The 23,207-nt window shown below is 35.9% G+C and overlaps 1 protein-coding gene across 5 annotated transcripts in view; it reads left to right on the top strand.

Annotated features, from left to right (window-relative positions):
- Nucleotides 1–23,207, top strand: part of FSTL5 (follistatin like 5) — a 270,409-nt gene that overhangs the window by 16,353 nt on the left and 230,849 nt on the right. For all 5 annotated transcript variants that reach the window (XM_074541193.1, XM_074541192.1, XM_005486310.4 and 2 more), the window contains exon 2: nt 7,238–7,367. In XM_074541193.1, the coding sequence (XP_074397294.1) occupies nt 7,248–7,367 (120 nt within the window). In that variant the 5' untranslated portion in view covers nt 7,238–7,247. The remainder of the gene's footprint in view (nt 1–7,237; nt 7,368–23,207) is intronic.

The following is a 23,207-nucleotide window of genomic DNA, read 5'->3' as shown; positions in this document are numbered from 1 at the left end:
GATCCATCTCTGTTGGCTACAGCACTTCAATGCAGAGAGTTTCATAGATGTAAACGGATAAAATCATAACATTAACCAGAATACTTAATGGGAAATGATTCTCTAGATTATCATGGCTATTGGAACTAATGACAGACATATCATGGTTTAGCATTCATCCAAGGAGTTCAATAACTCAAAGGTTTCAATGGTTTTGTTGGTAACTACTGTTTTACCAAACCTCAAGGTTTTGTTGAATACCAAAAGAGAGAAGTAACAGTGGTAGATGAATATATCACAGCAAATAAGGAGATTTTTAATATTTAATTTAGCAGTCACCTGTTTAAAAAAATTTGTATCTTAAGTGGCCATTTTGCTTTCTCTAGGATAATGTCTTTTCTCAAACATGCTCTTAACAATTTACTATGGAAGTGCCAACAGCTGTTGTTTCTTCTTACATTTAGTTGATGTTAGTAGTGTTTGATTTTAGAATAAAAACATTAAAAACTTGAAAATCAAAATATTTATCTTTTCTAGCATGTGTGAAGGATACAGCTACACAATGGTATGATAGGTGTCAATTTACAAATTATCTAAAATATTAACAGAACCAAGATATTCACCTGAGTTCTAAGCTAGCAGGTTTTCTGTTTCTGGTTTCATAACATAAAGTAGTTGAATTCCCATCAGTTTAGATAATGCCGTGATGGTAAACATTAATCCTCTAGGCTATTGAGGAACCAGCTGTGACAAGTTTGCTTAATGAGGGAAGAAAGAGACCACCTCACTAACAGTATAACCTCCACAAACCAGCACTTGCCTATGTCAGTGATGCTAAAATCACCCTGAGGTTGATACTGAAGTCTTGGAGAAAAATAGATCAATACACACAAGTAGAATACTTTAAACAAAGCTCCTCTGAGATATGTGAACTATAGTACTCTCATTTTGTTCTTCTTTATGAAATATTAAAAACATTATGAGATCATGCAAAGAACTTATAAGAAGGTTTTAAAATTGCCATTTCTCATTTTATTATAATTCATTGAAACTGGGGTTGCTTAGACTAAGACATCTCGGTGTCATCATTTATATAAATAAATAAATACACTGAAAATGGTAAGATAAAATTAGAGCATGAATTTAGTGTCAAAGAAAAGTGTCCCTGCTGCATCTGCATTTCAGGAACTTTTCGGAAATGGCCCTGGCACTATTAGGCCATTTGTGTACAGGTTCACATGAGCCACTGTAAATCTTAAGGGCCAATTCCAAAGAAGCCCTTCTAGAAAAGCCCTGGGCTAATGGATCTTGCTTGCATCCCCCCACAGAGTGGGAATGGGCTGCCTGGCTGCTGCCCTTACCCACCAGTGCCTGGCAGTGCAGGTGGTGGAGGGCAGAGAGAGTGACAGGGAAAGGCAGGGAATTCTGGCCCTTGCTGGCTGCTCACCACGGTGGTGCCTGGATGTACCTGCCCTGGAGCAGCCTGACGTGTTTGTAAGGTCTGCACAAAGACCAAGTGCACTAGTACAGGAGTTCGAGGGCCTGCCCTCCTCCTTCTGCTTATGCAGCCTGATGGTTTTGCAGTTTAAATCAGGAAAGGAGGGAGGGAAAGATGGACAGGAGTCAGCAGAAGGCAGGGTGCATCTGGCATGACGAGGGCATTTTGTGAGATATTTTTAAAAAAGTGTTCTCGTCCTGTGTGTTCCAGCACATGAGCTGTCAGTGGCATTGCTGGCTGCTCTGAAGTGACTTGCCAGCCTGTTTTGGTGGGTGAAGGATGAAGAGCATGTGCCTGCACAGTGAGTGGCTGCGGGCACATGAAGCCGCAGCTGAGAGACAGAACAGATTGGTTGGCAGATGTACGAGCTGCTGGCTGCCGTGGCAGCGCTGCACTTCACTGCTGCCAGCCCCAAGCCTGCTGTACATAGCTAAGGTGACCTGACCGCTCTGGTTCAGAGTGTAGCTGCCACTTCTGGAGGAGGCCTGGAAGGTGGCAGCATGAAGTGTGCAGTGCTCAGAAGCTGTCAGGAAGTCATGGGGTTGAGAGCTGCCGGCGCATTTTGACAAGCAGAAACATTGCTGGATATGTATTTCAGCTGTATTCATAAGAGAATATGATACCGTGACTACTTTGTAAGAGCCCCATTTTTGGTGTAAAGATAACTGTTGTAAGGTTTTCGAAGGCAGGCTGTGTGTCAAGATGTGGGCACTAGGGTAGAGGCAGGCAAATGGGAAAAGACGTGCTTTTAGTTAAAACTTCTGCTATTCATTCAAAGCTAATGCAGTATAATTTTCTCTACACAAGAATATTCTTTCTTTGCTGCTAGTTTTCTACCATGAAACCATAAGGGTAGATAAAAGCGTCTTAAGAAATGGTAGCAGTGTGGTCTTTCATGCTTGGTTATTTGTGTCCATCATGATATGCAATGAAATTCTCAAAGTCACAGGCAATGAAGCATGGTTTATATTTATTACTGTAGCTGTATTATAAACCTATTAATAACACTGAATATGGTGACATAGCTTATGGTCTTTTTTCTGATCCCCACAAAACAGACAATTAATTTTATCCTTATTTATTTTCAGATTAATAATATCTAGAAGGCGGAGACTGACATTTTCTGAGAGCATGTTTAAATGTTGAAAGTGACCTTTTAAATAATACCAGGGTAATATCTGGTATCTTTTCTTTTAAAGGCAGGAGGAATTCAATGATTGGGCCATTATTTAAGATTTCATTTATTATACTTTGTAGAGGTGTTGAGTTGATCATATCAGTTTATTGAGGTGGAATATTTACATTTTCAAATGAATATCTCTTCTCTTAAAGCCAGATATCCTGGCTAGTCACTATTTATCAACACAGAACAGAGCATATAAACTGAGAAATTATTGAAAAAAAAGAGCTTTAAAAATGGCAAAGTTCTTAATTTTAAGTATGTATGCATTTTAAAATAGGGCATTCTTGTGACTGGGCATATGTTTTAACTCTTTATATACTTTTTTTATAGAAATCATAATAACTTTGAGAGGAAACACTCACTGTGGTATTGTAGAATATATTGTTATTGTAGAATATTAATTGTTATTAGATATTCATAAGTAAGGTGTCAGAACTGGGATTTAGTTTGTTTTCCACAAAGTATTGGAAAAGTATTGGAAAAGCACTAGCAGGAGAGAAAAGGGAGATACAGGTTTGCATTACATTTCCTTAAGAACTATAAGAAATTGTCTCTAGCTCACCAGTGACTATCTGATCATCAGTGTGATGGTGGAAACACTGTGAACTTCTCATGTAGTTTTCTTTGCTTAAAAAACAGAAATCTCTGAAAATTATTTAAGGGTCCCATTTCCCTTACCTAAAAAAGGCAAGAGAGATATCCTAAGATATTCCTTTTTGTCAGTTCAGAAGCTATAGCTCTCCCAGCAGTGCTTCTCATCCAAGAATTTTAAGGTATAAACTTGACACAGAATAAAAGAATCCTCTTATAGATTATAATTTATAAGGAAAAATCAGAATTAATTGAAACGGGAAAAAAATCAATAGTGAGAAAACTGCAGAGTGCATCAGAGTCATGAATGCTCTGGAAATGGGCTAAAAAGTGAAATGACAAAGCCTTCTGAGAATCAGAAAGGAAAATGTAAATTTGATACTGGTGAAATTACTGTACAGTGAGAAATAAGGAACAACCATTATCTGTTCCACATCCTTCGTTCTATTCCTCCTCAGCTCATGAGGAAAATCTTAGGATGATAAATAGCACATAAGACTTCTTCAACGCCAATCAATTTGATGCTAAAATAGTGCATTAAGCTCATTGTTAATAAGAATTAGTGCACATTGAGGAAAGAAACTCAGCACCCTACTTATTTGTGTGCAGCTAGGGAGAAGCCCATCCCCTAATTATTTACATGCAATGAGTAGCTGTAAATTAACTGTTTTCATTAATAAAATGGATGATAGGGAGTTACTGCTAGTAGTTGCTTAAGAATTTCAGTTTGGTGTTTACTGGCAGAAAAATCATATATATATATATGTTAAAATATGTACAGTTAAAATATGTACTGGAATTTTTATTTTTTTTAAAGTTTTTTCCATTTTAATCTATAGTCCATGCTATATGTGAGAAATGTGCAGAGAGAGAAACAGGAAAATGCAGAGTATCTGCTTAAAGAGAGAATAGAGAGCCAAGTAAACTAATCAGATTTCCAAACATGGTTATATGAGTATAAAGAAGCAACGGTCTTCAGTGAAAATAAAAGTAGACATATAATAATATGTATATATATATAATAAAACCTAGAAGCAGTTCTTTCACAATTATGTAATTAATGAAGGTAAAAATAGAGAATAATGTAATCTAAACACTGAAAGATCAAGTTCTGCTAGATTATAATGATGAGTAGAGGGTCTAGATCATTAATGTAAATTTGAGTTCAAAAATATGTCATTTTGCCTCAGAATGCATGATATAACAACTTTTCAAAAACAAATCTGATTTCTTGATAATACAATATTAAAACAAAAATAAAAACCCTCTTTGCTGATAATTTAGGCTGTACCTTCAAGTCGAAATAAGAAAGAGGCAAATTTAGGCAATATGAATATATAGTCTTGATACCTTATTTGTTTCTGTTCGGCTGTATGCAGCACCAAAATCTGGAGTTGTAATGAGGCTTTGAAAAGTCATTTTTATTCCTGATCTCAGTTCAACTCACTAACAATGTAAGTCCTTAGGACAGATAATACTTTTTCTTAAAATAAAGGCTTCATAATAATACTATATTAAGGAGAACTGTGTTTTTTGTAATAAGTAAAAAAAATCATTCAAGATATCCAATAAATTCAACAGAAAATGTATGCTACTTAAAAAGGTGGATATTTTAAATTCTGAAAAGGCAAAACATAACTGCACAGACTCTGCATACTTTTGGGATTTTAGGTGGCATGTGTCCAAAAAGCTTACTTTGTAAATTTGTGTTGTAAGTGTTCATCCAAGTATCAGGCAATGAAGTCAGAAACTGAGCATGTAATAATTTTCTATTCTGTACAAGTACAAAACATGAGCCTTTCAAGGTCAAACAATTTTCAAAACTATAAGGACTCTATTCTTTTACACCACATGAGACTAAAATCTATTCAGTTTGTGGGTGGGTGGTGGAATGCGGCTGCTCTTACAACCTTCTGTGAAATGACTGTTTTCCAACCAAATTTTCATTGTACAGAGAGGTATTCCAGAAGTGCACAAAGGGGCTAAAGGTTCAACCATGCTAGTCTTAGCATGCACAAGTGCTAAACAAATCTGATTCTGGCCTTGAAAGTCAACAATTAGGTATTTTAAAAAATTTTCAACAATTTCTTTGAGATTAAAAATCAAGATTCTGATTTTTCATATTTCTTTTGTTCTGGCTTTTTTTTTTTTTTTTAATGGACTTACTTTTCCAGTAACAGTGATATTGGGAACCAACATAGTCAGTGAAGGAAAATGTCATACTGTCATGTACTTGAATCCTCAGGGTTCTGAAGTGATCTTTTTTTGGTGTTTCCCGTCAGTAAGCTAGATTAGTTCTAATAATACCATAGCAAAGATCCACCAGAACACCTGATTGGCTCTTCTGTTTTGGTGGAAGATTGAGGGGAACTCAAGAAGAAAATTTCACTGTGTCATTTCCTATCCTCACTATAATATCCCGTTACTGAGCGGCGGTAGAAGAACAAGCCTCAAGTTATTTATGTAAAATATCCCTCTGTAATAGAGCTTGTTTGCTGTGTTTCAAATAATGCTCTGCTTAATGTATTCTGTGCAAGCTCTCCTAAGAGAGATACTTCTACTATGTATATTAGAAAAGCTGGAGTGACAAAGAAAGGCAATTGAAGTGGAAACTGTTGGAAAAAGTAATGATAAATGAGATGAAACGTTAAGTTTGATTAATAAGGAGAGCCAGAATAAGATTGGGTTGGTGGAACAAAAGGTAAGTGATGCCAAAGTAATATGGTGTATTAATGCCGAGCTTTTGTTTGAATTACAAGTGTGAAGGCAAGGCAGGCTGGTGAAAATCAGCTGCAATGAGGATGAAACAGACCTGTAGTGGTTTCACCAAGTTTGGGAGAGTAGTCCCCAGGGAAGGGTAGCAGACTTCAGTAGGATCTGTTACTGAGACTCTGAATAGAGGTAAGAGTGGAGTCCATTTACTACATGTAATATCTCCACAGGAATTAATTCTATTCAGTCCCTCTGCCTTGAGGTGACTGTGAAGACTACTGCTATGTGAGGAATGATAGGAATCAAAACCACAGTTTGTGTAACAGTATTGCCAGGAGCATGACTGTAAATGATACAGGATAATAAGTGATCCCCAATTTGTTCACATTTTATGCTCAGATGATTTCCCACAGAAAAGAAAATGTCAGGCAAGACTTGAAAATTCGGTGCACAGTCTGGGCTGCTAGGGCACTCTTGTGATGTTTTGTGCTTATTCCTGTATATCTTGATTCTTATCAGAGGTTTCTGCACTGGCAGGCTAAGTGAACTAAAAGCAAAGTAGAAAGGGGAAAAAAACCTCCACTCATGCATGAAAGTGGCTCATCTCTGCCCCATAATGGAGGATTAAATAATATAGACTAGCAGACTGACTTGGGAGTATCTTGAGGTAATGGAGATCAGTTTGCTGTGTTGTCTGTTTAACATGATGGTTTCAACACAAATGCTGAATATCCATAATAAATATTGTATATCTCTAAAATGTTCTGAAACCACTTATGTAATGTATATGTGTACATCCATTAGGAACCATACAAGGTACCTCTCATGCCATAGGTATCTATAAATCTGTGAGTATGATTATTATAAACTTTTAGGTTGTGAATAGTGCATCACAAGAGGCAACATTTAAAATAAAAAGTTGATGAACATGTGATTGATTATAAGTTTGTATTTTTTCATCTGAGAAAACTTATTGCATTTTTCACCACTGCTTTTCTTTTATGTTCTGTCTTTTCTTTGACTTTTCCTGGTTGTTTCCTCAGTGACTCCCTCATATGAGATGGGAAAATTCTCAGTTCAGCACAATGGAATTGATACTTCTGTCTCAAATACTACCAACATTTTTTCTCTTTGCTGTTGTGCCAGATGGATTGTCCTATATCTACTATAGTCATTCAAGTCCACAATTGAATTGTCAGTATTGTAAACCTTTATTATACAGTTTATGCTAAAGTAATATTGCATCTCTGAACTTGTTCATTTTATTTTCACAGACCTGTAAAGATGTTTATGTGGTGGTCCACTGTTTTACTTGGATGCATTTTGCTGGGAGCAGAGGGGTGGCCAGTCAAGGAAGGATACAGCTTTAGGCCATATCAGCCCCTAATAAGATTACGACACAAGGTATGGATTATTCTCTAATGTTCTTCCTTTTCTTCCAGTCAAGGGATAAACTACATTCTAGCCTTGTCTTTTTTGTGTGTATTGGAGTAATGTTCAGAAATTAACTTTTTCAAAGGGAATGAGATAAGATCTGTTTTAGCTTCAAATAGTAGAGATTAGTTATATGAACAGAAACTCAGAGGGGGAGCCAGGAGAGTCTCTCTCTTAAAGCAGCTGTCAGCATCTGCTTAAGGCAATGACTTGTCACAGTCCTCAGTGAATTCCAGTCCAAGCAGCATACAGGGAAACTGCCCACCAAAGAAGAGTGGTGTTGAAGTTAACTGATGAATGGAAGTTTGTTTGCAAGAGGTAGATGTTCCCAGGGCTTGCTGAATTTAGCAGTTTTGGACCATGGCAAAGTGCAGATGCTTTTTCAGTTACACGGTTCCCATATTCAACTACTAAGTGCCATTCTAATTTTGCCCACCTGATGCTCCTTTGTCATGAATCCAGGCCTCCCGAAACAGTTCTCAGCTGCCTTTTTACTGGTAGCTAAAAGGGAAACTTCTGTGGTTGTTCTTTAAAACAAGGGAAAACACTAATATTTCCATGGGCTGTCTAAAGTTAGCCTAGTTCTGATAAACTTAATTCTTTCTTGGCATGGTAGTCATGGGAACAACATCTGAGGTGCCTTAAGACCTACAGTCAGGCCAACAGAGATGATAAAAAAATTTCACCCTTCTGAATTTTTGTGCTACAAGTAAAAGGTCTGAATTATAGCCAGAAATTCTGAATGTTAGTTTCTAATAATGTTTCAAGATTCTGCTAGTTTTATTTCTCAGTACTTTTTTGTAAAGTATGAAAAATATTTCTTTTTGGTTCTCAGTTTGATAAAAAGACCCAATATTATGTGATTCTATCTCAGCATACAAAGAGGAACTGGTGGCATGAGTTCTCAAACAAGTAAAATACTTGCCTATTAGCTAATTAATGTATGCTAGGTGGATTAAATACAAAAAGTTTCTTAACAGATAGAAAGTAAAATCTTAAAAGCATACAATTATGCACCCTCTAGGTAATGTTCTCAGTCAGAATAAAACTGAAACAGGCCACAGTTAAGGAAATAAATAACTGTATCAGCACAGAGATTTTTATGCTAAGTATTATTTAAAACTTTGTCTCATCACTTTATTTCCATTTGACAGCTGTAAGAAAACTAAAATAAAATAGCATAAGAAAAGTACTTTGAAATCTGGAAGGAAAAGAGAGACTAGTAATGAAACCACGGAATAAATCATGTGATAGAGAAATCAGATGTGCAAAAAGCCCCAATAGAAAACCATGAAGACTGTGAAAGCAATGAAGGACAAAATATGGGTTATAATTAGCATTATATGTTAGGTTAGATGGTCTCTGGTCTTAATGAATGTGGAACTATTCATGTGTTGCTATTTCTTAATTATGCTTTTAATATACTGATAACTCTCATATAATTCTTGGAATAGGCTGTCATAAACTTTTAAAGTTTAATATTGGGGGAATCACACTTAGACATATGCAGATAACATACAAATAATTAAAACTTGATATAAAACTTTGTATTGAAAAATATGGTGGGTTTTTCCTTAGGCAATATGTCTAGATAAAAATTGGTTTAGTATAGTTCAGCTTTTGGTATTAGGGACATATGTTTCTATTAAAAAACCCTAGGAATGTAAAACTTTTCTAAAGTCCATTTTTAAAACCAACTTTGGCACATATAGGCATACTCAAAATGTAAATAATATGGTAAAAAACTTTCCACTTCAATCAAACACTTAATAAATCAAGTGCTTAGATTAAGTTATGCCGATAGAATTCTTACTGCAAACAGATGATAATGAATATATGCAGTTATATTTGCTTTGATCAGGCAATATGTATGCAAGTTTATGTGTGCAAAGATTAAAAAAAGAAAAAAGAAGATTAATCTCTCTTGCTCTAATAAAGGGGAATTTATCTGTCTTGAACAATAGTCCAACCAGAGCAACTTTAAATGTCAACCTGCAGGGAAAAGCAATCCTATTGGTACTTAGGTATTATCTTGAAATAATGATTGTGTTTGTGGTGGAAACAGGCATTCATATCATAAAGGTTGTAAAGGTTGTATTGTTTTAAAAGGGATTATGAATGATTTCAGCTTCTCATGCATAGAAATTACAAGTAGGAATTTAGTCTGTATATATGATAATCTGAAAGCATAAGAACAGCATTTCTATGGGAAAAACTTTATAAATAGAAAAAAAAATCCATAAGAAAACATTATTTTACTTTTAGCACTGGAACAGATTGCCTAGAGAGCTTGTTGAGTCTTTATCTTTGCAGATATTTAAAAACTGTCCAGACATGGTCTGGGACAGCCTGTTGTGGGTGACCATGCTTGTACAGGGAGATGTGACAGGGTGACCTCCAAAGGTCCTAATGTTCTTTGATTATGTGCTTCATTATAATTCACCATTAATTATACTAATGTTCATTATCATGGCTGTTACAATGGTAATGAAGATCAAACGTTTGACTGCATTGTGCATGTATGAAATATTCATACCCATGAAGAGATGAGTTCTCTTGTACCAGAACTGAGAATGATTATTACAAAGCACTCCTCCAAACTCCTCCAAGTTGTTTTCAGTCCCCTTCCCTTGTTTATCTGCCACGACTTACATTTACGTAGTTATGCTGAAAAGTCCTAGGCTGTGTCTGAACAGCATGTGAATTTCTTGTTGAGCTGGGTAATCCTTGGTTCTTCATTTGTCAAAACACTAGAAAAGTTTGTCAGGTACTTTCCATTTGGGAGTCTTCTTGCATTGCTGCTGAAGGAATGAGAGCAATTTGTTAATGCCTAGGTTCCCACCTGATATTGTTAGGAAGTATTTCTAGCATCCTAATGAATTTTCTTCTTGTAATTTGCATGCCTCTGACAGAGACCAATGTTTATGCAATGTCTTCAGTGAAAGAGTGTATGCTCTGAGATTTCCAGGTATAAACAGGCAGGTGGCAGCCAACAGAATGGCAACAGTTGGCTGCAGATTCTCTGTCAGACGCTAAGAAATATGGAATATAGCCTGTACATCCATATGTATACTCCAGAGCATGCCAGCTCTGCATATCTAACTAACACATGCATGCACACCCCTCCTTGGCAAGCCAGGTGTTTCACATGGCTTAGGAGGGAATAGTACTGGTGACAGTGCCTCCTTGTTAATGATGTCCTCACAGGTGGGGAGCAGTTTAGTTTTGTTCTCAGGGGACAGTTCCTGACTGTAACTCAGTCCTTGTCCCCTGGGTTCCTTTTACTTAGGCCCAGTGCTGAACCTTGAGGTCAGGACAATCAGGTTTCCCATAGTCAGAGCTAAGCCCTCACTGAGAGACAGCATGGGTGGAAGCAGAGACGGGAGAATCCAGGGAAGCCAGAGTTCAGCCTCAGCCTTGGGCTGTGCAGGATGCTGCATCAGAAAAGAGCTTCTGTTGTCCAGCTGAGCAGGAGTGTATGGAGGATGCAGCAAAGGGGCTGTGCCAGCTTTCACTGGTTTCTGGTGACCTGTTGATTCAGGCTTCTTTCCAGCCTTGTTTGTTTTCATCTTGTTTTTACCAAAGGGCAAGTAGAAAGTGACTCAGCTGTGCAATCCTCACTCTTGTCTGTGATATTTCTCTAGACTAAAATATTTCTTTTAACCTCCTATAAAAGACCTGCCTCTCTTTCTTTTCCGTCTCTCCTTCCCTACTTACTGTTGCTATTTGCTGCTCTTTGTTTCATTTGTTCAACCCCAATTCATGGTAAATTAGGGCTCAGGGCTAGGTTGGGTTAGAGGGGTTTAGGTTACATTAGAATTAGATTCAGTTTAGAACTATTTAAGCAATAAGGACTTTGAACTAAAAAAAGCAAGAAAAGAACATAAGCTTCTGTCCCATGCTATTAAAAGCAAATTTGAATGCATAGACACAGAAAAAACCCATGTATGACTTTTAGGTTTTTGCCCAAAGCCTATAAAATGTTCTCCTGCTACTAGGAGCACTGAAACGCCTGTAAAATATAGACAGCCTGAGTGTTCAATGATTTTATTGTCATTTAGGGTGTCATGGCCAAGAAAGAAATGTGCAGAAAGTAGTATTCCGGGATTCAAAAATAGCCTGTGCTTTCCCTGTGTTGTCTGGTCTCCAAATAACCTGAGATTTATGGCTCACAGTGTCTATCTGGAAAATCTGTTTGCTTGCAGGATCTCAGAAGTCATAAAATTTGATCCTGTAAAATCCCCTGTCCTAGAGAGAGAAGGGAAAAAAATCTATTGAAGATGAGCAGTGAATCCTGAGGACTAAGAACAGAGCTTTTCCTGTCATGTCACTGCTGTTCTCAGCTCTAAAGTAACATGAGAATTTTCTTCCTTCTGAGGTTCCATGAGCCCAGTATCTATGTCCTATGCAAATTCCAGGATTAGAAGTAGCAAGACTCAGTTTTACTTTTTTTCCTCTTAATCACTTGTAAGTGTAGTCCAGAAGTCTTTTTTTGTTGTTGTTGTTTTAGTTTGATTTAATTTTTATTTGATTTTCTTTTTTTGGGGGAAGGGAGGAAATTCTGCAATCTAATCTGATTTTTCCTGTGGGCAATAGCATTAAAAAGGAGTGGGTAATTTTTTTTTTTAAACCCATTGCAGTCACTGTTCCTTAATAAGCTAATATCAATGAAACGTTTTATTTCTGCTGTCTCTCACTACCTGCTCAAAGCATTTCTTAAGTCTTAGAAAAGTTGCTTCTATAATCCTTCTTCCAACTAGTCAGTCACTGGGGAGTGCTGAGTGTCAAAATCTGGAATTAAGGCAAGGCTGATTCCTCCTTTCAAGATGCCTGCTGATACTTATTAGCAATGACTGACTATCTATAAACTTGTAGTGAAACCAAGGGGCCCAGTCAGGCAGCAAAGGCGCATCTTGACTACTGGGCTGAACCTTTTGCTGTGTCTGTCTTTTTTGTTCTTTTTACTGAACATCATCACTGTGGAAAAGATTATTCCCAACCAAATATTTTCAGGAGTGAGGAGATTCACATGTATTATCTACCTTTTGATTAGCATTGCTTTTTTTTTTTTAATTTCACATGCCAGCTTAGCAACAAAGAATGAAATATAACATGCTGGTATATGGAGGCAATGTAATTATCTTCTCCAGTCAGCTTGGTCTTCTCACATTGAATCCTAGGAGGAGGATTTCCAGTTACCCTCTGTATAGATAAGAAATGTTTTTTTACCTTTCTGGTATTTGGAAGTCAATACAAACAGAATCTGTATCAGCTATCATTTCAGATTCTTGATTAGCATGCTTTTTCATATTCTATTATAATGGCAAATTGTAATCACAAACTGCAATTGCAGTAATAGCAAAACAGAGTCAGGAGAGATTTTTTTTTAATATATACTGCTTGAGGTGATTTGTTCCTGTTTAAATTTGTGCAGTTTGGATTTCTGAGATCATGAAACACACCAGATACTTGAAGTGTGTGTTTATGAAATCGGGCTCTTTTTCATAACTTCCTTGTTGCCTCTTTTTTTTCAGGTCTTCAAGACTACTTTGTAATTTAATTCCATCTCTTTATTTTTTTTCTATTGGACAAATAGAATACTTTTGTTTTATTCTTTTATAAATAGAATGCTTTGTTTTATTCTCTTCCATTGCTTGTTTTTCTCAATCATTTCCCCCATGGATTTTATACCTCTATTTATTGCCTAGAAGATATAGACTTTTATTGTTTATATCAACCTTTATTATCTTGGTTTCTTAAAATGAAAGTGATATCCTGTAGCATAGACAATTCTTATAATATGACAAATAATATTCAAAGGTCAATATAAAATTATATTAAGTAATAAATATGGTGGGTAACAGTTTCATTGGTATTTAGACAAACTGGGCTGTACCCCAGATTATTTTTTTTAAACAAAATAATAATCAGCTTAGTTTGTGTTTATTTTTCAGCTCTTATTCTAGAGGTGAAAATTTTATTTTTCTTTATCTATTTAAATTCTGGTTTTAAATTAAAATAATTTTGTACTTTAAGCATTGGCTTTTGTGTTGGATTAGCATGACCTGATTTTTGTAGCGGGGGGCTGCAGGAGTGGCTTCTGTGAGAAGCTGCCAGAGGCTTCCTGCATGTCTGACCGAGCCAGTGTCAGCTGGTTCCAGGATGGACTCACTGCTGACCAAGGCTGAGACAACCAGAAATGGTGCTAACCCCCGTGATAAGGTATTTAAGAGGGAAGGAAAGTTATTGTGCAGATATAACTGCACTAAGCCAAGAGCAGAATGAAAGTGAGAGGGGCAGGTCTGCAGACACCAATGTCTGTGCAGGAGGAGAGGGAGGAGGTGCCCCAGCAGAGATTTTCCTGCAGCCCCTGCAGCAGCTGTGCCCCCAAGGAGGAGCACGGGATGCAGAGATGCACCTGCAGCCCATGAAGGAGACCCACACCACAGCTGGTGATGCCTGAAAGAAGGATGGCAGGGACCTGCAGACCCATGGAGAGAGGAGAGCCCGTGCTGGAGCAGGTTTCCTGGTGGGACTTGTGACCCCATGGGGAACCCGTGTTGGAGCAGACTGTGCCTGAAGGAGTGCACCCTGTGGAAGAGTGACCCGTGTTACAACAGCAGCATTATGTGGGGAACTGTTGCAGAAGGGATGGATTCAGGGTGGAGAACTTCATGAAGGACTGTCTCCCAGGGGAGGAACCCCGTGCTGGAGCAGGGGAAGGGGTTCCCTCCTTGAGCAATGGCAGGAGCATTGTGTGATGAGCTGACCAAACCCCTCACTCCCCATCTCCCTGCACTGCTGGGGCAGAACAGGTAGAACTCGGGAAGGAGTGGGGGGAAGGTGTTTTTAAGGTCTTATTTTGCTTCTCGTTATCCTGCTCGGATTTTGTTCGCAATAAATTCAGTTAATATCCCTAATTCTAGTCTATTTTGCCTGTGCCAGTATTTGGTGAGTGATCTCTCCCGGTCCTTAACTCATGAACCTTTCATTATATTTTCTCCCTGCTGTCCATTTGTGGAGGGGAGTGATAGAGCAGCTTTGATGGTTGCTGCCATCCAGCCGGGATCAAACCACTACCTTTTTAAATATTAGTATACAGTGATGTATTCCCAACTGAGGAAGTGTAACACTGGCATACAGCCATGAAAGAAAGCTCTTTCTTACATTGAGCTTTAGTATAAAATCAAATAACAATATTTGTGCACTATTAGACTCCTCTTAGATTGGCTAAGTATTAAGTTTTGCATCCATATTTCTTTTCAATATCCATATTTTAAAACATCATTAATGCTTTTATTTCTGTACATGTGGTAGAAAAACAAGGTCAGAATAAATTACCTCCTTTTAGGAGTGGGAAAATATATCACTATTTTTAACTATTTCTTCTACATTGCTTACTTTTTTCTAAGTAGGTTTTCAGTTGTCATTTTGAACGGTGATAGTTTTACTAAGTGTGTGATATGCACTGGGAGCAAAAATTGATATTTTTTAGATAAAACCATATTTAATTAAGTAGTACTATATATTTTTCTTTTTTTTCTTTTACATTAGCCACTGTTCTGATTTTATGTTACCAAGATGTCAGGTTAAACAACCCATCTGTACTTCATGTGAACCATGGCTTTTGTAATCTTGGCAGTACAAATATTTGCCATCACAACAGCTAAGCAATTTCTTAGCATTTATTATCCTGATTGGTTTAAACTTTTTCATTTGAAATCATTTCAAGGAGGCATAATAAGAAGCATTGATCTGTGTTTATGTGTATTGGGTTGAGGTATATTTGATTTGGCTCTCTTCAGCAGCCTTTTCTTTTGAGAATTTTGTAACCAGAAAAGTCAGTGTCTTCATTGTTTATAAAGCAAAATAGCAGTGAGAAAGTCTCTTAGCTCGTGAACTTACTGAAATAGGCTATTTACCTCAAAATGCCTTCAGTTCTGGGTAAGGTGACTGCTAGATCACAGTAGTTGTTATGACATGGTACTTTTTCTCTTTTATAATTGCTGATGGGATCATATAAGTAGTCCAGCTCAGGGCATTGTATTTGTTCTTGATAACTGATTCCATGGTAAATCATACCAGACAAGGCACTACATCCATCAGAATATTCAAATCCCTTCAACCATGAGCTAAAGCAATGTGATATCTTTCAGTTTCAGATTTTTTTCCATTATTATGAAAACCCAAACAGCAGCATTAGTAACAACATCAAAAAGCCCCAGTCTCCTTTCAAAAAATGAGGCTAAAGGATAGGATACCAGTGGAAAACCTTTAAGGTTTTGGTATCTGTGCTTAGCCTGACACAAAGAAAATGGAGAGCTTAATGACAGCCTAGTGAAAAGATGTCCAATTACATATTTTTTTCTTAAAGTTATGCCTTGATACAACTACAGTTAAAGAACTATACTATTAAGAACATGGAAGTTCAATGTCTAAAACATAATATTCAAAACAAAGCTCTCCCAAACTTTAGTAATACAAAAATGCTGCTATTTGACTTCATTAAAACTACTCACAGAATCATGGAATGGTTTGGCCTTGAACATATCTTAAAGATCAGATAGTTGCAACCCCACTACCTTCTCTGTGGGCTGAAAAACTCCAGGTCTCTCAGCCTGTCTCCATTGGGGAGGTGCTTCAGTCCTCTGAGCATCCTGCTTAATGTTCATTGTCAGTTCTATCAAACGAGTTTCTGGAATTGAATTCCCCTGCCCAATGCATTCTAACAAAATAGTATTTGAAGTAATAAAACTCTAACAAGCTTATTCTGTGCCACTTCTTCCAACGAAAACAAACCAAACAAAGATTATTTGTAATTTGTTTTATGTATTGATTATAACTCTGCTTATGTAACCTGGAATAAGCAGCCTATAATTCAAGTCTATTTTCTAGGGATAAGTAATGCTTATCACTCTCTTGAGGCATCAGTGGAATTTCTATTTCACTAATGTTTCATGAAAATTCCATTACTTTCTATTACTATTACCTGAGGATTATTGTCATACATCAATGCAAGTAAAAATCACTAATATTACATAGTCTTAATAGAATGTATTCAACTTGTTGGTATATGTGTCATTATTTGGTGTTACATAACTTGATGCTACAATTCTGAAATTAATAATAACTAATTTATTCCTGATAATAACCTAATAAGCTGATCCCCAAAACAGTAAAGGACTAATCCCACCTGCAACAGATAGTAGTATTTTTAGAAAGGTCTGAGACACCATTGCCTTGGTCAGTCTGACTTTCCATATAAAGCTCACCTATTTATTTCATTGTTTCTTCATTCCTACTCTAAGTGAGGCATGAGTAAAGCATGCCTTTCAAAGAACTCACTGAATCTTCAAATATTTTCTATACCTTCATATTCTGAAAAATTTCTTTTGGTGATTTATAATTAGCAGTTAGTAAAGAACAGAGATTACCATTTGGATATATCTGTCTTGTTTTGCCAGTGGCTGCTTCTTGGGACCTACTCCATCATTAGGTAGAATAAATTCAAACTCGTTGGTTTGGTATGAGGAAATATTTTCAGGACATTATTCAAAGTTTATTAGTCATAACAAAGTCTACTTTATTTTTGTTTACATGTATCAGTTAAAGACAGGGAAGAAAAATAAATGTCATATATATATCTATATATATATATATATATATATAAAGGAACTGTAATTAAAAATAAAATATCAATTAGATTAGAACTTCAGCTATTTATTAGATCGTTATTTCAGCTCTCTGCAACCTGTTTTTTTTTAGCTAATTGTTCTCAACATGAATGCCAAGAGAAAATAGCTAAAAGCTTTACAGTACATTGCCTACTGCACAGTAGAAAAGCTGTAATCAATTGTTAGTATATCTGCAGAGTATATAGCTGCACTTCATAATTAATTTTGAAAAATAAGTTGAAATTCACCAATCAAATACTGAGTTAATCCTGAGTTTTCTAAGATTCAGTAGAAGAAAATATGATCCTAATTTTACTTTCTAGTTTCCTAAATGTCACACAGTAGGTAATATGATATAACCTTTCATCAAAACTCTGGTTTAAATGAATGTATTCCTCTAACATAGAATTGAACACTTTACAAAAGGGCAGTTGCAATTGATTAATATTCATATCATGAACTTCTCTTTTGCTTTGCTACACTACCTTATTTTCTCTTTTAAGATGAATGGTAGAAACAATCTCTTTGTAACCTAACAATGTCTCAGCATACTGGTTTTAATCAATACTGGCAGATAGACTACAATTTTACCCATAATTATGCTTAATGCATACTAAATATTACTTGAATTCCTGTTTTGTAAGAAGGTAATTGATGTTTATGCTCTCATGTCTATAATCCCTAATTGTCATTCTTCCTGTAGATTTTCTTCTATCTGTACAAAAATTTGCCAAGAGGAAAAATAAGATCTGAATGAGCCTCAGACAGACTGAATAATAAAAATCAAAATACATTATGTGGTTTTAGAAAATTACACTTAAAACCACCTCTGAAATTTAGAAAGAAAAATGAATTGAGATTTTAGGCAAATTGCTTCCATTAATGTCATTGGGAAGTGGCTAGGATCCATCTGTAGTAGTTTGCTTTTTTTTTTCTTTCTTTCTTTCTTTCTTTTTTTTTTTTAAGTAGCATTATATTGTCAGGAAATATACTACTTTTCAGTAATTGTGAGTGTACCTGGAGCTTTAGGAACTCATGCAAAGGGGAAGGTAATAGAATACCTATTAAATACTGTATCCTAGAATTTCCAGGGATAATTCACTATGCTAAAGTGTTGCTTCTTGGAGATCTCTTTCCTCCTTCTTTGCCTATTCAAATCTAGAGTGCTCTCAGGCAATTGAAAAATAAATATATATCCACTGAATATGATTCTGAGCTCTATGATATAAGTATATCCATTTGCAGCACCTCACTGACTGTCTTGGTAGGCTTGAAGAAAGTACATCTTATGCTGTCTATGGATGGGGAAGCAATACCACACTGAGTGTCTGAGCATATAAAGCTTAATGCAAAATATGCACAAATAGCAGTAATTACTTCTGTAAAGTCTTTATTCACGTAGCTCCTCCAACTTAGCTACGGAGAGCTGTAGCCTAGATTTAGCTACATAAATTGGCTTTATGTAGCTAATTGGCTTTTATACCAAAAATATTTGGTATAAAAGTGGTTTTGTTCATAGTAGTACATGTTTTAATGCAAAAGTATACACACCACTTCTGCTGCTTAAACCATGCATTAAGCATCTTAATGCTTAAAGAATTATAAAACCAGCAATGCTGCACAGCAGTATAAAATTGGTAGAATGTTTTCCTATCATGTGCTGTGAAACTGCTTATAAATTTTGAATGTATTTGGTCTGTCATCAAAGAACAAAATATGAAGACATCATATTAAAGAAGCTATAGTTCCACCGTATTTCTGTAAGAGTGAGCTGCCTAAAAGATCTGTGCAGAGTAACCTTCTGTGCATGTTCTGTTGGGATTTTTTTCCAGAGTTCAGCTCAGAACTGTGACCAGTTCTAGGCCAATTGATGATAATGAGGTATATGGATAGAAGGGTAACAGCAAATGGAAGAATTAGTCCTTGAAGTCAGCATGTAGATTTTTTGTTTTATTAGATTTTTTAATATTGTGGAAAAATTATATGATTTGGAAAACAGGACTTTCTCTGCTTCAGTAAAATGAAGGAATATATATTTGGCCTTTTACTACAGTTTCATTGGGCCTGTGGGATCATTAGGATTCCTCATGGACAACGTATTACATTGGAATCAAAAAACCCAAAAAAACCCAATACAAAACAAAAAAACCCCCAACAACAACAAAAAAGATAATTTTGCAGTGCTACTAAACCCCAACGATTTATTGAAATAGGAATCCTTGAAATTAAAACCCTAAACTACTACTCAGCTGCCTTTCAAGACAAGAGTAATTAGGGCTTATAGGTCCTATAGGGGGTTTATTTGTCTTGGGAGCTACCTGCAGCCTGCTACAGGCAAGTCTTTTTACACTAGCATTGTTTTGGAAATGTGTCTGTATGGATTGGGAGCAATCCTACCAGAAGGAATTGTTTCTTTGAAAATGTACTAATCTGACTGACTCTGCCTATTTTAAACAAGAAATGTTATTTCGTAAAGTGCAATACACGGTGTATACATTTGGTATAAACAGCGTTACTGTGTCATTAGCAGGAAGCTGCTTCAATTCTATTGGTACTGAAGAAACATTGGGATTTAGACAGTAACTTTAGTCCAGAGCTGTTTCACCTTGAGGGCAAAGTTTTGTCTGCTGTGCTTTATGTGATCCGAGGCTGCCTTTGAGAATAATATATGCCCTTGCCACCATCTAGGTTATTTGCTTTTATGTCACACAGGCCTGAACAGAAAAACCTGTGGATCTTTGTGTAGAACTTCTGTCCACTTTTCATCCACAGAAACCACACACTTTGTTGAAGCCCGGTCTAGAGGTAGTTTTCCTTCAGAGTATGTAGACATAGACAAGATGATATTGAACTTTTTCATACCTTTATTTCTTCTCTGCTCCTCTCTGCTTTTAAGTGATTGCAATCTGCATGGAGAGAGGAGCACCTACTTCAAACTCACCTCCCTGGGTCTGCCATGATTGTTCTTCATGTTCCTCAGGGCCTTAAACCAGCAAACCAAGAACCGAATCAGTGTATTTCACAGTTTACCCTTCCCATCTCTGTGGCTGGGCTTTTCTTGGTCTGGTTTTGGTTTTAATGACAATCATTTCACTCTTGTATTGAGGCTCCCCAGATACTGTTGGGTTACTTTCATATAGATTCATGAATTCAAGACTTCATCAGGGTTTCTCCACAGGCCTGTAAGGCTTATTCTTCCACTTTAGTAATATTTCTGGGAACACTATTAATTCTGAGCACTTCAGCAGCTTTATATATTACATATTTTTGCCTAGCAACTTTGCTTCACATCTTGTTTCCTTCACACAATCTTATATTCATGTGATGCCTTAATCAATACAAGAACAACCTGTGGCATATTATTTTCTCAGAATTTGCTGCTGTAAATGGTGGCAATCTCTAAGAAGACTGGGCTGTGTATGCAGAATACCAGTTCAAGAATCCTGCTGCAAACATTAAACTAAAAAGCTTTCTGCAGTAAATAGCATTCTGACAAGAGCAAGAGGAAAATGGTTCACTTTTTGCACATTCTTTCTTCCCTACCATAGTAAGCAAGGCCTTGCTTACTGCTGCTTAACAGAACAGCTTTACAAATGTAAATGTCATTGCTTCTGCTTTGCATGCATTTCTAGTTTAAATTGCAATTGTACTGCTGTTGCTAAGAGTCTGCTGAAGTCTGATTCTATAAAACTTCTTTGAAACACAAATGTTCAGCCTAATGTCATTGATCAAATTGGGTCTGAGAATAGTTTACCAGACTGCTTTGTGCAGTATGTATGCTTGTACTCCCTGACTGTGACCATGCTGCTATTTCACCCATGAACAAAAGGTTTCTGTACATTTGTAACTCAGAATTCTTGTAATTAAAGTTGTTGTATTAATTTAAGTGAATATTAGTTAATTCAGCTACTATAGCTTGTACATGTTTTAACAATAATAACTATTCTGGTACCTCTCTTAATGAAATATTTTCTTTAATAAAAATTATTCCATTATTACTATTGTTATCATTATCTGTATAGTACCCCTACTGCAGAATTAGCCATAAAGATAATGAACACAAAACTTATTTTCTGCATTTCAACTATATTTTATTATATGTCTAATGGTAACTTTTCATTATTAAATGTTAGAAGAGCAAGTAACTTACACTCTTTTTCATCAGCTTCTGTAATTAATGGTGTATGCTTATTAAATTTTTTAAATGTTTGTCACATGTCAAGGACAATCTACCATATGCTTTATACTAATTAGTACTTTGTTTATTTTAGGAATTTGATTAATTCAGCAGCCACTTTTTAAATAGAGCCAGCATAGAAAAGGAGGCTTTGTCTGAGTTTTCCAAAGACAAAATAAGGCTCCAGTAGCCAGATCCTCAGCAGATGCTTCAGGCAGAGCCATAAGTGAGGTTCTGTATGAAATACAGTTATGAAGTTTGCCTTTTAAAAAACATAGAATTAAGTGGCATTCAGAATGCCTCTATGTGCAACTTCCAAGGTTTATAAACAGTAATTTTCTTTCAAAAAGGGAAAAAAACCAGTCAAAATTTGCATGATGTATATTTCAATGAGACTAAGAAATGAGCTTTACTTTTTCTTCAGTGGATGGTGTATTTTCTTAGTCCTAGAATATCATCTACCTTTACATATCAGCTCTGGTCTCTCTTATAAATAGCTTTGTACCTTCTTGGTAGATTAAGAGTCCCTTTGATCATCCTCCTCTACACCCCTTATTGCTAATGTGAAGCCCTTCCAAATAAGACTTGGTACTATGCCCAACTTATTTAGCAAACATGGTATTTCTGAATAATGATGTCAAAACATTTTAAGAGATGTTGATAGTGTTTGTGTATTAAGACAAAAAAGAAAAATAGCACTAGAAAAGGAGCTTTTATACCTTGGAAAAATATTTGTGTATATTTAAATAAGTTTCTTTGCAGAACCTCATTTGATTTATATTTGAAATAGTTTCTAACTTAGGATTTGTAGAAATGGTAATTTTTATTGTCAACCATCTGTGATAGTTTTCAGTTCACAAACATAACAAAAAATCTGACATTGTCTCCATGAAAAGTTTACTTTAAATTCAGCCTTTTGGGCACAGGAAAGGTTCCTTTACAGTTCTAATATGTTCTGCATTGATACATTTCATCAGACTGATACACTGTAATGCAGCACAGAGCCATAAATTGCCATTCAACCTATCTGAATAATTTGTTTGGAGAATGTTAAACTCAAAAGTATTTTGCTATATTGAAGCAGATAAAAATATCCTAGAATGCAAAATGGTTGGTTCTGTTACAGATGGCTCACATCAATAGGTACCAATATGGCATTATAGTTCATATAATCCTTCTAGACACATAGATCCAGAATGATTAAATGAATGATGATATATATATATGTGTGTGTTTGTGCGAGTATTTATATAAAATTTATTTATATATAATTTTTGATTGTTAACACGTTGGGTAGAAATATTTTGTTTATATATCATAATGCAGTACAGGAGAAAAATAAGAGAAATGTGTGTAATAGTAGTTTTATAAAGTCCTCCACACATGTGTTTATACAGAAATATGTTTTACTTAATACTGTGATGCTTGCACATTTATATATTAGACATGTGTATTGTCTAATATACGTGGGTAAAATTTTGTTATTTTCAGGCCAACAGGCATTAAAATCCTGCACAAATGCAGGTGGAAATAAATGTCATTATGAACAATTTATTCATTATGAACCATACTGCAAGTTTCAATAGTTCTTTCACCTCTCTCACAATCTAGGACCCTGAAAACTTTATTTGTTTGCATGTTTCCCGTGAGGATGAGCAGTTCCTACTTCTCTGAGCATCTGAAATGAATTTTTCTAAGTTACAGGTGCTTTTAACGTTGGGTGCCTGGCACAATTCATTGCTTCTCACTGATTTTCTACAGAAAATATTTCACATAATTTATCTCTCAATATTAAGGAAGAATCTGGATTTAATTCACTCTCAGTATAAACTTGTCTGCGTTTTTTAACTCTGTGTTTTCTGTTGAAAAGTCTTATCTAGCAAGATTTCTCTTGGCAGAAAACTATTTTCTGAGTTCAGAAATGTTGCACCTAGTCTAATCAGTGGTTAATTTCGAAAT

The sequence above is a fragment of the Zonotrichia albicollis genome, chromosome 5 (genome assembly GCF_047830755.1).
Source record: "Zonotrichia albicollis isolate bZonAlb1 chromosome 5, bZonAlb1.hap1, whole genome shotgun sequence".
NCBI classification, from domain to species: Eukaryota; Metazoa; Chordata; class Aves; order Passeriformes; family Passerellidae; genus Zonotrichia; species Zonotrichia albicollis.
Note: the sequence above shows the minus strand (reverse complement) of the source record. Positions and strands in the feature narration are given on the sequence as shown.